The sequence below is a fragment of the Tympanuchus pallidicinctus genome, unplaced genomic scaffold, assembly GCF_026119805.1.
Source record: "Tympanuchus pallidicinctus isolate F22 unplaced genomic scaffold, pur_lepc_1.0 scaffold9, whole genome shotgun sequence".
NCBI classification, from domain to species: Eukaryota; Metazoa; Chordata; class Aves; order Galliformes; family Phasianidae; genus Tympanuchus; species Tympanuchus pallidicinctus.
In genome coordinates, this window is record NW_026294813.1 from 9,533,268 (window position 1) to 9,548,330 (window position 15,063).

The 15,063-nt window shown below is 41.3% G+C and overlaps 1 protein-coding gene across 1 annotated transcript; it reads right to left on the reverse strand.

Moving 5' to 3' along the window:
• Positions 1-6,083: 6,083 nt before the first annotated feature.
• MRPS30 (mitochondrial ribosomal protein S30) lies at positions 6,084-10,810 on the reverse strand. The gene is made up of 5 exons (XM_052670306.1): positions 10,096-10,810; positions 9,723-9,868; positions 8,352-8,454; positions 7,623-7,799; positions 6,084-6,576 (listed from the first exon to the last, which is right to left on the reverse strand). Exons 1-5 carry the CDS (start codon positions 10,793-10,795, stop codon positions 6,308-6,310), a joined length of 1,395 nt encoding a protein of 464 aa, XP_052526266.1. The 5' UTR covers positions 10,796-10,810; the 3' UTR covers positions 6,084-6,307.
• Positions 10,811-15,063: the final 4,253 nt, after the last annotated feature.

The window sequence follows — 15,063 nt, forward strand, 5'->3', positions numbered from 1 at the left end:
TAGTAGGAATGAGAGAGGTGATACAAAAAAGATTCTATGTCAGGATAAGATGCAGGTCAATAGACTGTATTTCAAACAGTTATTAAAAGACCAAGAAGTAATACTGAATGTTGACTTAATATTTCAGCTGAAGATATAACTACCAAATTATGCAGAAACCAGTCAGAATAAATAAAATAAAATAGAAAAAAAATAAACAGGGAGGGAAAAGATTAAGAATGACTGCAAACAGTTACAGATCGACACAGTTGAGCAGATAGTGTAAAGCTGTCTTTCCTATAGAACAATCTTTATATTTCCAGCAGCAGAGGTTAAGTAGCACTTTGTACTTCAGAGAAATAAAAATCCTTGCAAGTGTTCTTCTGCCTCTTTGATTTTTTCAAAGACTTTAAAAAAGGTTGTAAGCTTCTCATACAGAACCGAGTATGGATTATAAATGTCCTATCTGCTCATCAGGTTTGGATGTTGTATCATCCTGAAATAAAAATCCATTAGATCTTATTTTTGGCTCACTCTGGGGTATTGAAGCATGGAGGATGTTTCTTGTGTTGGTCTTCCCCGACTGACTAAAACTCATCATATCTATAATATGCCACAGAAACATATCAGCCAGAGCCCAGTAGCCTCCAGATTTCAATTATTAACTTTCACTTTTATCTGATCCCAAGTCAAAGAAAAGTAGTAAATTTAGTGGATGTGGAAGCTTAGATTTATTCTGCTAAGAAAGAATAAATCTGCTAAGAAATGCAGCTTCACCTGATTGTTTGATCTCACAGAAGAGTGCAATACTGAAACTGTAGATTTTCCATCTTTCATACATATTGAAGCTATTTTGGAGGATTCATTGTCATCATTTTCTGTAAAGAGCCTCACAGTTCCCTGCTTCTGCTGCTTAGTTTCTTCTAGTAGGATATTACTCAGATTATTGAGGATGCGTTGCCAACACCAGAAATATCTCATGAGTTTACCACACCACCTAGACAGAGAAGATCTAGGGTGGTGGTGACCTCTAGTTCTCTAACAGTTAAGTACAAGTGCTGCAAACAAAACTTCAAAGACAGTGCCATTCCTCCCAGGCTTTCCAAAAAGGATGGCATTCAAGGAAGTTACAGAGATCCCTTTCTCACCCAAGTGAATTTGACAGAACCAGATAATCTTCAAAAATTGTGGAAACAATTGTTAACCTCACATAAACAGTAGTCATCTTCAAGTTCAGCTCCAAGAATTTGAATTGCCTTCTTCCATTTTGAATTCAAGATAAATAAAAGCTGTCTTTCCCATTCATTCTAAATTCCTGCTCCTGAAGGAGTATGTAGGAGGTTTATAACATAGAATCATAGAGGGTGTTGATTTGGAAAGGGACCATGAAGATCCACAGTATCAACTCCACAGGCAAGGTTATAAGCCACTACATCAGGTTGCCCATTGCCCTGCTCAGCCCAGTCCTGAACACCTCCAGAGTTGGGGCATCCACATTTCTGGACAACCTGTTCTAGCACTTCAACACACTCTTGAGAAAATATTTTCCCCCAGTATCTAACCTAAATCTCCCCTCTTTCAGTTTTAAATTGTTCCCTATTGTCTCATCACTATCAGATTGTATAAAGCTCTGTCTCCTCCCCGATTATAAGCTCCTTTTAGTATTGGAAGGCCACAATGAGGTCTCTCCAGTTAACATAGGTTACACTGTTGTTGGTTTTTACTATGGACCACCTGATCAGAGTGAGGAAGTTGATGAGGTGATTCTTGAAGTGCACTGAAGATAACTGTCTGATGCAGGTGTAGGAGGAGCCAACGAGGAGAGGTATGCTGATGGACCTTGTTACAAACAAGGAAGGACTGGTTGAGGATGTGAAGGTTGAATGCAGGCTTTAATGCAGCAATCATGAGTAGAGTTCAGGATATTGCATGAAAGAAACAAGGCAGTAAGAATTTCAACTCTGTGATTCAGAAGAACCAACACTGACCTCTTCAAGAATGTATTTGAAGGTATCCTAAGAGTTAGAGCATCAGAAGGTAAGGGGGGGAGGGGTGGAACCAAGAAATTTGGCTGACATTTAAGAACTTCTTCGTCCAAGCTCAAGATTGGTGCACTCATAATAGTAAGAAGTAAGGCAGGAGAACATGAAGAAGCAAGAAGCTCACAGAAAAACTCAAGTGGAAGAAGAAATTCTACAGAATATGGAAAAGGGATTTGGCCACATGGGAAAAATATATAAACACTGGTTTGCAGAGATGCAACAAGGAAGGCTAAGGCCCACTACAAATTAAATCTAGTGAGGGAGGCCAAGGACAATAAGAAGTTTGTTAAGTTGTAAGGTAATTGTGTAAGATCATTTCAGTTACATCACTGATTAAGGATGGCACATTTTCAACAAACTCTGCCTAATCATTGCTTTGCCCATGTGTGCATCCTCTACAGAGCCAGCAGACTGAGTTCTCAATAGGCTTTCCCAGAAACAGCTGACTTCAGTAGTTGCACTTTCCTTGGGAGAAACCTCACAATTTTGCTCCAGAACAGATATGACTTTCATCTGCTTCTGAGATAAAAAGAACAGCTGTCTTCTCCAATGAGAAAAATAATCATGACATCAAGAGAGAATTCTGCATGACTATGCAGGTACTATTAACACTGAAGCTGTTTCTCCAACCTGAGAAGAAACATACCCCCCTCAACAGTTTGGTGCAGCATAACCTTTTATAGGGTCCCAGAGTCCTTCCATCTTCTTATTTCCACTTTCAGATGCTATTCAAGAAGTTTAATTCCAAGCCACAACTTGCAGTTCCATAATCCAAAATAACAGTACAAACAGCATTTCATACTTGAAGGTAACACCAACTTTGAAACAAATTAGTTCAGTGCTAGAAAAAAAAATACTTGCTTATGTAAAACCAAATCCTATTTTTAGATTCTGCCTTATGGTCCTTTGTGATCTTCTTCAACAAGCCTGAGCAGAAATTAATACAGGAAAAAGGATCCAAAGCTCTTAGATTTCCATCCTATCTTCTTTGAATTGCCTTTCTTTGTGTTATATTAAACAGTGATAACAAAGTAAGAGTGATACAGAGCACTAGTCCCATAGGACTGAAAGCAGAAGCATCCCAAAAGATTTCTGCTGAACAAAGCTCAAGAAAGGTACGCTGCAGCTTCTAAGTTTTCCACTTCAAAGATCTTAGTAATCATACAGTTAAAAAAATAATTTTACAGAGGTATTAAACACCCTGAATAACTGAGTACAAGATAAAAGATTGCTGTAGGAAAGTGCATACATTATAATGTCTGCATCCTTAAGAGTAAGAAATTCGGGAAAAGGTGGCAAGAGGCCTGCCTGAATGAGCAAGGAACTCATGGATAAACTGAAAGGAAAGAAGGTGCATGAAATGAGGAAAATGAGGAAAAAAGACCTGTCCATCTGGAAAGAATATAGGAATATTGTAAGGACTTGTAAGGATGCAATAAGGAAGCCAAAGGCCCTCTTGGAATTAAATCTTGCAAACGAGGTAAAGGATAACAAGAAAGGTTATTAACTATATCAAGAGAAAAATGAAGGCTAGGGAAAATGAGTCCCCTACTAAATGAGGTGGGTGCCTTGCTAACAGAGGACGCTGAGAAGGCAGATACTGAATGCCTTCTTTGCTTCTTTAATGCTAAGACTAGCCCGCAGGAATCCCAATCTCTGGAGTTGAGAAATTCTGGTTAAAGGAAGACATTCTGTTGGTTGAGGTGGATCTGGTCAGGGAGCACGTAGGCAAAATCAATGCACACAAATCCATGGGGCCCAATGGGATGGATCCACGTGTGCTGAGGGAGCTGGCAGAGGTGATTTGCTGAACTGCTCTTTATCATTTTTGAAAGGCCCTGGCAAATGGGAGAGGTGCCTGAAGACTGGAGATAGCCAGTGTCCACTCCAATCTTCAAAAAGGGCAAGAAGGAAGATCCAGGAAACCACGCCAGTCGGCCTCACCTTCATCTCTGGAAAGGTGATGGAAGCTTGTTCTGGATGACATCTCCAAGAAATTGGAAGAGAAAAAGGTTATCAAGAATAGCCAACATGGATTCACCAAGGGGAAATCATACTTTACCTGATAGCCTTCTATGATGTCATCACTGACTGGGTAGATGCAGTGGATGTTGTGTACCTTGACTTCAGCACTATGTTCTTTGTCATGAAAGTTGGTGCTGTGTCTTATCTTGTTCAACATCTTCATCAACAACCAGGATGAAGGCATAGAGCCCACCCTCAGCAAGTTTGCTGATGATACAGAGCTGGGAGGTGTGGCTGACACACCTGAAAGCTATGCTACCATTCAAAAAGTTCTGGACAGACTAGAGAGTTTGGCAGGGAGGAATCTGATGAGATTTAACAAGAGCAAGTGTAGAGTCTTGCACCTAGGGAAGAATAATATGTGCCGCATACATCAGCACAGCTTACGTAGAGACTTACCTGCTGGAAAGGAGCGCTGCAGAGAAGTGATGGGGTGTCCTGGTGGACAACAGGTTGGCCGTAAGCCAGCAGTGTGTCCTTATGGCCAAGGCCAATGGTATCCTGGGGTGCATCCTCAGGTGTGGCCAGGAGGTGATCCTCTTCCTGTACCCTGCCCTGGTGAGGCCACATTTATAACACTGTGTCCAGTTCAAAAAAGAGAGGAATCTTCTGAGAGTCCAGAGGAAGCCCACAAAGATGATTAACAGCCTGAAGCATCTCCCTTATGAGAAAAGGCTGAGTAACCAGGGTCTGTTCAGCATGGGGAAAAGACCACTGAGAGGGGAATCTGATTAATGTTTGTAAGTATCTACAGAGAGGTAGGAGACAAATGGATGAGGCAGGCTCTTCTTGGTGGTGCATAGCCAATAGGATAAGAAGTAATTGCCTAAATCTTGAACATAGGAAGTTTCATACAAACATGCAGAATAACTTATTACAGTAAGGGTGACAGAGCAGCAGGTTGCCCAGTTTGTGGAGTCTCCTATGGAGATGTTCAAGGCCTGGCTGCATGCCTACCTGTGCAACCTACTGCAGTGTATCTGCTTTAGCAGGAAAGTCGGACTCAATGATCTTTTGAGATCTCCCCCTCCAATCCCTGCAATTCTGTGATGTCTAAACTTTTCCAGAGTACCAAAAAGCAAGGATGAAAGTATTTACTTTTTTTTTTTTGATAGAAGGTAAAACAGTGCCACCCACTGCTTTTCCAGGGTATCCCCTTGCCTTCTGAGAGCTGCAGAAAGGTCAACATGCCCTTTTGCAATCGCTTAACAGCCAGCTAATCCTAAGCCTTTCCATCCGCCTACTCTCCAACACTGTGCTCCTATACAAGGTTATGCATTTACAGAAATATTTCAGCCACTAATAAAACTGCACAGAGGTAAACCTCTCTTTTAAGAGTATGTTCTAGTATACCTGAAATTTTGCATCATCCCTTCATCACACCAGAAACCCAGCTCCACCCACCACTACTTTTCAAGCTAGGCCCAAAGTCATTCTTTAATATCAATATGCCTACCCAACATTTTGTGTTCCATTCAGCTTGGAAGAAGCAAGTTTTGAATCCGAAGTTCAGCAGTAATCTGAATTAGTAATACTCAAGCCTTGGTAAATCAAAAAGAAAAGCATTCAAGGATAGTTCAAGCTCAAGGGAAAACAGATTCCAAATAATGTGCAAGTTCTCCGCAGTTCTTGAGGTGACAGCATTAAGATGCATATGCATGTTCCTAGCAGGATCTCTGTAGGGAAGCAGGTTTCATCATGTTTGTACTACTTCCTGATCAATACCTAAAATGTCACTCGACATGTACCTGAAGTGCCAATCATTCACTCTTAAGAAACACTTTTATTCTAAGTTCAGTTATTCTTTAAGTGAGTAAGTGCTAAAGAGTTTTTTTTTTTTTGTTTTGGTTTTTTTTTGTTGTTTTTTTTTTTTTTTAAAAAAAAAAAACTCCCAGACACAAAATTAGCAAGTTTTCACTGGTCCTAAACACCAAGACAGAAGTTAATAGACAAAGTAACCAGACAATTTAATGAATTCATATTTTGCTACAGGGGTTCAACATAGCAATACAGATCTGCAGAAAGAAGGTACCGGTGTGACTTTGAATACAATATTCTTTTAATAGTAATTGTACACAAATGTATTGTAGACATTTTTTCATTGTACAGTACATTTGAAATTAAAATATAAGTCTCAAACATAATGAAGTTTGTATACTGCATTTGTTAGACATATTTGGCTAAGAACAAGGCATATTCTAGCCCATGCTTCAGAGTTACAATGAAGTTCAGGTACATGAACAGGAATATAGTTTAATGATTTATAACTCTTTTGGTCTATTTAACAGAAAACCAACCAACTGAAGCAGAACTTCATCATTAAATCCTTTCACACTACCATCTTCAACAACATCATACAGTGGCTTACTGTCAGTTCCCCAGCAGATATTCTTCCGAGAGTTTTTCTGAATTGTTTCTGCAGTTAATGCTAAAGTATTTAATTGGTAACAAAAGAAAGCAAAGTATTTTCCATCTGTCACTACAGCCTGTGATACAAAAGGACGAGTCACATCTGCTTCATTCCAGAATCCTACCAAAAAAAAAAAAAAAAAAGCACTGATTATGGGGCTCAGTTCTCATAGCATACACATCTAATTCCCACTTCTGAATACAACAAAATACTAGCTGAAACTAAAAAGATAAAATACAGCCACTAGTTAAAAGTTTCTCAAGATCAGAGACATGCTAACATAACTAGGTTCTGTATCTAGCTCCATTTAAAGCCTGGACACCAATCACAATGTTAACACAAACTCACTTTCTGTAACAGAGTATGAGAGTAAGAAACCTTCTTTCGCTAGAACAGCAGATCACAGTTCAAAAGATTTTCAGGGCGAGGTTCAAAGTCAACTGAGACACTACCAGTATTTGACAAAAGAATCACCAACTGACGAAAAAACCTGTAACAAAATGCTGCTGTATATTTTTTATCTCCTTCAAGGAAAATATTTCAAAGGGCTCCTCTCTTTATTTCAAATCAAGACGTGAACTGCAAATAACTATTATGCATTGATTCTTCAGTACTTCTCATTTTCACTCTTGCCAACAGCAGATGGCAAGTAAAGCACAGTGAAAGTGTATTCGAATGCTTCAAACTACCTGACAAGAATTTGAAAGAGATCTTAATTTCAGCTTCAGTTTCTTGAACAGCATAAAATTTTGAAGTGAAATTACTACCACACTCATGACATTCTCCAAAATACTAACTGTATAATTCTTCATAACAGAATCCTAAAAAAAAAAAAAAAACCCAAACAAACAAACAAAAACAAAAAAAAAAAAAACAGCTTTCCATTTGGTTTACCTCCTAAGAGAAGAGAAAGATTGTTATTTGGCACTTCATACACAATAATCTGCTACCTCTGCTGGTAGCAGGTACAGGAGGTCAGTCTCATATTTTTACACTGTTACCATACATGTTTTTTAGAACAGCAGCATCTCAAGAGGACAAAAAATGCAACGTTTTCTAGAGAAAGAAGCAAGCAGAAAATTCATCTACCTATCCATGTATTCCCAGATGCTTTTTCTGCTTGTTTTTACACAAAGAGGAATAAAATCCCACAGTGATCGTCTTACCTTGATACATTGCTTGTGCTGCTGTCCAAGCAAAGAGACTTGCAATACCATTAGCTCGATAAACAACTTCAATCTGATCCTCAAGATTTGCTACCTTAAACCTCTGTCTATTCAGTTTATCAGGAATAAGATGAAACTGGGTGTGGCCATAGCAGCATGGATCTGCTACCTTTGATCCTGTGTCCACCAAAAAAAAAAAAAAAAAAAAAAAAAAAAATTACAACTGAGTAACAGAATACTCTTTATAATCCAGAACAAACAAACAACCCACAATTCTTCACTATCAGAGCCCAAAACTCAGAAAATTAAAACCTCTACCATAAATCTACACAAATATTGAGATTCTTCCTTTAATGTGAGAACTGACTGCTTTTTGCAGAAGTTCACATAATAAAATCTCTGAAGGATATGTACCAGTACAAAGCAAGTTTTTCTGATGAATTTCTATCCAACTCAACTCCTTTAAACAAACCCTGAAACAAAATACAATATGTACAAGAGGACACTATTCCTCATTACATAACTGATATGGATCTATCTATTGAGGTTTGTTTATTATAATATTATATAATATGTATTGTCATACATTATAATATAAATATATAAATAGATAGCTCTCTCTGCTGAAAGAAGGTAAAAAGTCAGGTGGAGTGTTTTTGGGAGAGATTGTTGGCTTGCTATTTTACATAGAAGAAAAACAGTTAATGTTTCATGACCAAAAATTCTTACCTATAAATACCTTGTTTTCATACTGTTTTTTGAACAATGGCAGTTTGGATGGTTTGTGATCAATAACAGGAACATCTCCAAGATCTGACTCCAGTGGCACAATCTTGAAGAAAACAAAAGAAAACAGCCACTACGTAACCCATGTTTCTGATATCAGGAAGAATACAGAGTTTTCTGGTCAAGCACAAGAAAGTGAAATTCCCGCTTACAGACACTATATATAATTTACTGAAAATATGTTTGCAACAGAACTTCATGTCTTAAAGCAAGTGATAGTACATTCACGTTATATTCATATCTGAATTTTCTGTAAAATTCAAAGTCTTGTGTGAAATAGCACTAACAATATATACAAAAATAGTTCTAGCAGCAGTCAAACTAACACGTAGCAGAAGAGTGAACTTATTCTCATTGCTGTGCATTATGAAACATTTCAAGGGGTGCTAGGTAAATTAAAAAGCGTGTCCATGCATAACACTATGTCACAGAACATATCCATTAATATTTAAAAACTAATGATGTAACTGCTGAAGCCACACAAGCTTGTGTGTTCCTACCATTTATTAATGAGCTTATTCTCAGAAAATGCTGTAATTCTGACAAGATTTAACTGATTCCATTTATTAGTATTAGTGGGACTTGGCTGCACTGACAGTACAGGCAGTAATCAACCACAAATGTGGGTGCTATAGCAAGTAGTGGGGACTTCTTGCATCACATATTTGTACCAGTTCTGGCACAAATACTTGTCTAAAAAACCGTGTGTATTGAAACATTTGACAGGAATACCTAAGCAAACTGTGCAATCATGTAGGCAGAGTTTTACAAATAATTTAAGGAAAGCGGAGCATAGTTTTAAGTGTGATGGAAGGAGCGTAATAGATCCTTACAGGCTACATAATTAGCACTCTGTGAACATAAATGAGAAGTGTCAGAATACCAAATCACGCTCAGAATTTCAAAAATCAACTGTTATGCTCTGTTACTAGATACATGCTTTTATTCTTTAATTTTCATTTTTCTCGTCATCTTACTTATTCTCCTTCACCATTAAAATTACCTTCCACATCACATTCCTTATTTTTGACTCCACTTATTGGCACAACCATAAAACTTAAAAACAATTAGCTAATGGTAACAACGTACTTAAAAGCACAAGTATGAACATTATTAAGTTCAGAAGGCTTTCTCAATAGCTATACAGCATTTACTTACACTGCAAGCCTTAAGAGTGGTAAGACACAGAAATATACTATGTAATTTGATTAACCAGGTTTTGTACGTGCTGCACCACATACTACTGCACAGCTTCAGCAATAGAAATATAAATGAAAATACATGTTATTAACTAGCTGTTGAAAATAGTCACACCTCTGGAAGCTGCTTTGGTACACGGATCTGGAGGTGCGGCTTATCATCTATTTGAAATCGCACAGGATCGACTCTACCTTTTCGATGTCCATGAACTACAACTTCCTCACCATGATGCCAGTAATAGTTTACTTCAGGGTTCAGGTCTGAAACAGAACAAAGGAGCAGAGGCAAACAAAGATCACACACTTGTATTTTAAACACAGCAACACAGCAATACAGCAAGACAAATCCAAACCTGCTCACACTGCAAGAAACAGCAGCGATGAGATCAATAGCAATGCTCAATACGCTGCACCTGTGACAATCCCAGAGCTACAGCCCTACCCAGAAAGCCCGCATCCCTCTCCCACCACCCAACCCCACTCCGCACCCAGAGAGGAGGCAGCCAATAGTGGGTTGCGCTTGCATAGAAAGGCGGCAAGGGAGGAAACAAGCTGCGTGAGGAAAGGCGCGGGTGTGTGGTCCTGGTCACGGTAGAGGAACGGTCGCTTCTTGTTCTGATAGAAGCTCTCCTGCAAGAGCGCATCGCACGCGAGGTCACGCAGCACGTCCAGGCCGAGCTCTGCCACCGCTTCGGCCGCGGGCTCCGTCGCTGTTGCGGCCTCAGGTGCTGCCGCTCCCGGCTCCAAGGCCTCCGCAGCCCCCGATGACGCAGGCCCAGCCGCCGCCGTTCCCCGCTCCAAGGCCTCGGCAGCCCCCGCCCCGGGCCCCGGTGCTTTCTCGACCGCTCTGGGCGGCAGCCCCGGCACGAAGGCGGTCTTGGTGAAGCTCCGGTACCAGCGGTCGGCGTTGAGAGCGAAGGTCTGCGGGTAGACCATGTACTTGGGCCGCTGCAGCTTCCCGTACAGCCGCAGCTTTTCCTCGATAGTGGCAGCCTCGTGCACCTGCTGGTAGAAGAGCTCCAGGCGGCGCCGCTTGGCCGCCTTGCTCCTCGCCGTGTGGGACGCCACGATGGGGGGGTAGAGCGGGGCAGGAGCGGGGGGGGGCGGCGGCGGCGGCGGGGCTGCAGGGTCCTGCGAGAACCAGCAACGACCGTGCCACAGCAACCGCCGCCCCCTGCACGCCGCCATTTTGCAGAGCTGCGGGACAGCGGAAGGGCATGGCGCCCGGATGAACAGCTTGATTGGACGGCGGACCCCACGTGAAAGAGACAACCTCCAATCCGCGCGCTCCTACGATAGAGCAAGCGGTGCCGGGAAAAAAATATAGGGTGGGGTTTTAAAGTGAGTCACACCGCCACGCGCCCGTCTCCAGGAAGGGCGGTGTCGTTTACGCGCATGCGCTTCTGTTTTCCCGCCGCCTTCTGGGGACGAGAACTACCTCTCCCAGGAGGCACGGCGGGCAAAGGAGGGGACCTTGGTCCCGCCTCCGCCCTGCTTTCCTCAGACTTTACGAGATGGATGGGATGCTTGCAAAGATGCGAAGGCCTTGGCAGGATTAACATGTTTATTACCTTCTGATTAAGCCATGAAATAAAATGTGTTAGAACATGCAGCCAGCTCTCATGTTATTCCAAGGTTTATGGCAGGGAAATGGATGTCTGAGAAACTGCCATCTTGATCCATCTAATGAGAGATTGCCTGCCTGCTACCCTTTTTTTGTCCATGTCTCCTGAAAGCAAAACAGTGATGTTGCCCACACGCTGCAAGTCTTTGCCTTCTGTCATTCAGGAAGGCCAGGTTTTATGAGCCAACGCAGTTTTGAGTCATGAGCAAATGCACTCATCTTCAGTGATTAGAAAGAAAGTTCAGATTGAATGATAAATTATTTCTAAAATGTAAACAAAAAATATACTTACTGGATCATTTTCTTCCTAGAAGTATTAAGGAAAAAGAAAACTGTACAAACCAAGAAATAGAGCAGAATTTTGAGAAAACTTCTGACTGAATCCGAAAGCCTTGATATGTATGACTCATTCCAGGATACGTGGAACACAGTTCAGCCTCATTTTCTCTGTATATTCATGGATGTTCAACCTTTGGGCTTGTCTGGGCCACATGCACTACAACAGTGAGCACTATAACTGCTTGATAGAGCAAATTCTCAGCTCCAAAGCACTGTTCTTAATAGTGCTGTTGTCTAGCCATTAGCTGTTGTCTCGCTCCAGTTATTGGTAGCCAGATGGTTCATGATAGATGTATACTGGACATGAGATTAAGACTCAGAAAGGAGTCAAATATTTGCCGGACCGGTTTATTATAAGAGTTTTGGTTAGCTAGGTCTGAAGATGGGAGGTGGGACACAGAAAGCAATAGTAAAATAAAATACAAGCATGGATTTGCTATAGAAATGCAGAGAAAATCACCGCCGCAGTGTCTCAATGGCTCAAGAGTCCAGTTGGCAGCAGGGGTGGCAGGTGAAGATTATTTCTTGGTCAGTACAGGCAGAAGGGAAATGAACAATGGAGAAGCGCATAACATATATTTGCAAAGTCTGTATATATATGTGTACAGTTCAGTTCTTCTTAGGTTGCCAGTAGAAACAGCATGTCCAACCCAGGTGCAACAGCCTGGTAGAGGCATGTCCACATCATAGAAGCTAGGGCCTCCACACAAGGCCAAGCCCCTGCATCTCAGGAATAGCCTGGAAAGTGATAAGCAACAAGATATTCCTCTTATCTTCCTTGTTCCTGACACTCTGATGTAGGGAGAGACACCTCCAGTTGTCCTTGCGTTCTACAATAATATTTGAGAGAGAAGGAAAACGTCTTTTGCACAGTGTCTCACAGCTATGCATTTTCATCAGCCATGAACACACTTGTAAAAACCTTTTAGTGCTGCTGCCACTGCTGAAACACACCACCTACTACCTCATTGTGGTCTCCATAATGCATCTGTGAGGTTCAATGGCAGTGGTTGCAATTCTTAGTGAGCTCTCAATGTGATATCTGATTGCAACTCAGTACAATCCATTTGAAAAAAAAATTCACTTTTGTCAAATGAAAATGAACATGCAAATTTACCAACAAATTTGGGATTTTATCAGCAGTCTTGAAAACTATTTTCAAATTCCTTTATCAAATGGTAAATGTGGCTGCATACTTTTCACTATTCACAGGACTGTATTTAGACAATGTGTCAAAATGCATAGTATTATTTGCCACAACTTGAGTTGGCAATGCACTGTACCCTCCCCATGCCCAGACAGTGCTGATGGCACAACAGTGTGTAGCTGTGAGTGAGGCCTGGCTGCTTGGTGGATCAGAATCGCCACCATGACTGTGTGGGGCAGAGGGCAGCTGCATTGCTTCACTTCTTTAACTTCAGTGTAGCTTTCCAATTTGGAGAGGATGTTGTGGGGTACAGTGTGAAAAGCCTACCAAAGGCCAGATAGATGACATCAGTGGCTCTTCCCTTGACCTTTGATATACATACACCATCACAGAACGCCACTTGTTTGATCAAACAGGATTTGCCCTTGGTGAAGCCATGCTGGTTGCCCCATATCACGTCCCCGTCATCCACATGCTTTAGTACAGATTCCAGGAGGATCTGCTCCATGATGTTTCCCAGCACAGGGATGAGACCGATAGGTCATTAGTTCTCAGGCTCACACTTCTTACCCTTCTTAAAAATGGATGTGATATTGCCTTTTGTCAGTCACTAGAGAGTTTTCAGAATTTTCAGAAGAGCTTGGCAACTACATCATCCAATTCTCTCCGGACTCTAGGATGCATCTTATCAGGACCTATGGATTTGTGGATACTCAGGTTCCTCAGGTGGTCACAAACATGATCTTCACTTACAGCAGGAGAGACGTTGCTACCCCAGTCCCCTCCTTCTAATCCCATTGTTCAAGACTGTGTAACAAGCAGTTATCAGAGAAGACCGAGATAAAAAGAGTTTTTGAGTACTTCAGCCTTCTTGTCTGTTGTCACCAGCTTGCCTGCGTCAGTCACTAGCAGGTGTACAACATTCTGGACTTTCAGTATCTAAAGGAGAGATACAGGAAAGGGGACAGACTTTTTATCAGGGTCTGCAGTGATAGGACAAGGGGAAATTGTTTCAAATTTAAAGAGGTTAGATTTAGGTTGGATATAAGAAAAAAGTCTTTTATAGTGAGAGTAGTGAGGTACTTGAACAGGTTGCCCAGTGGGCTCTGAGCAACTTGATCTAGCTGTGATGTCTGTGTTCATTGCAGGGGAGTTGGATTAGATCATCTTTAAAGGTACCTCCAATTCTAAGAATTCTATGATTATATGATAATCTTCCGTTTGCCATACATATAACGTCTCAGAAAGTCCAGACTTCTTTTTTTTTTTTTTTTTCTCTTTCTAGATATATTAATGGAATTTGACTCCTCCCTTGCAAAGCATTGAAGGTACTAGACCTCAGATTTTGATGATGGGCCATTTAGGCAGCAGTGTTGCTCTTTTTTTTTTTTTTTTTACAATGTCCAAGCGCCCTGGAAGCCTGTTTTTTCCTTGATTGATAAAGGACACTGGCAAGAGTTAGTCCCTTGTAATCATGGAAATACATATAAACTTAGATTTAAAAAAAAAAATCACCATTACTATTCCTAGATATTCCTAGAATCAGAGGGTATCATAGAATAGTTTGGGTTGGAAGGGACCTTTAAGATCGTCTTGTTCCAACCCCTGCTATAGGCAGGGACACCTCCCTCTAGAGCAGGTTGCTCAGAGCCCCATCCTGGCCTTAAATGCTTCCAGGTAGGGGGCATCCACAGCCTCACTGGGTGACCTGTTCGAGTGTCTCACCACCCTCACAGTAAAGAATTTCTTCCTGATATCTAGCCTAAATTTACCCTCTTCCAGTTTAAAATCATTTCTCCTCATCCTGTCATTATACCCTTATAAAAAGTCCCTCTCCAGCTTTCCTGTAGGCCCCCTGGAAGGCTGCTGTATGGTCCCCCAAGCCTTTTCTTCTCCAGGCTGATAAGCACCAACTCTCTCTGCCTGTCCTCATAGAGGAGGTACTCCAGCCCTCTGAAAATCTTTGTGGACCTCCTCTGGACCTGCTCCAACAGCTCCATGTCTTTCCTGTGTTGAAGGCCCCAGAACTGGATGCAGTTCTCCAGATGAGGACTTATGAGAGCAGAGTAGAGGGACAGAATCACCTCCCTTGACCTGCTGTTCACACTTCTCCTTATGCAACCCAGGATACAGTTGGTTTTCTGGGCCATAAGCCCATACCCATAGTACTGGCTCATGTTGAGTCTTTCAGCACTCCCAAATGCTTCTCCTCAGGGCTCCTCTCAAGCTATTCTCTACACAACCTGTATTTGTGCTTGCAGATAGGTGACTAGACTGTACCTATTATTTTATACAAAGGATTGTATTACTAATTTTGTGCTGCTCTTAAAAATCTTTCTCGTCATA

Coding starts and splice junctions, on each gene's coding strand:
- MRPS30 (XM_052670306.1), bottom strand. CDS start 10,795: ATGGCGGCGTGCAGGGGGCGGCGGTTGCTGTGGCACGGTCGTTGCTGG. Junction 9,869..10,095: donor ATTGGCTGCCTCCTCTCTGG/GTGCGGAGTGGG, acceptor GTTCTGTTTCAG/ACCTGAACCCTGAAGTAAAC. Junction 7,800..8,351: donor TGAAAACAAGGTATTTATAG/GTAAGAATTTTT, acceptor TGGTGGACACAG/GATCAAAGGTAGCAGATCCA.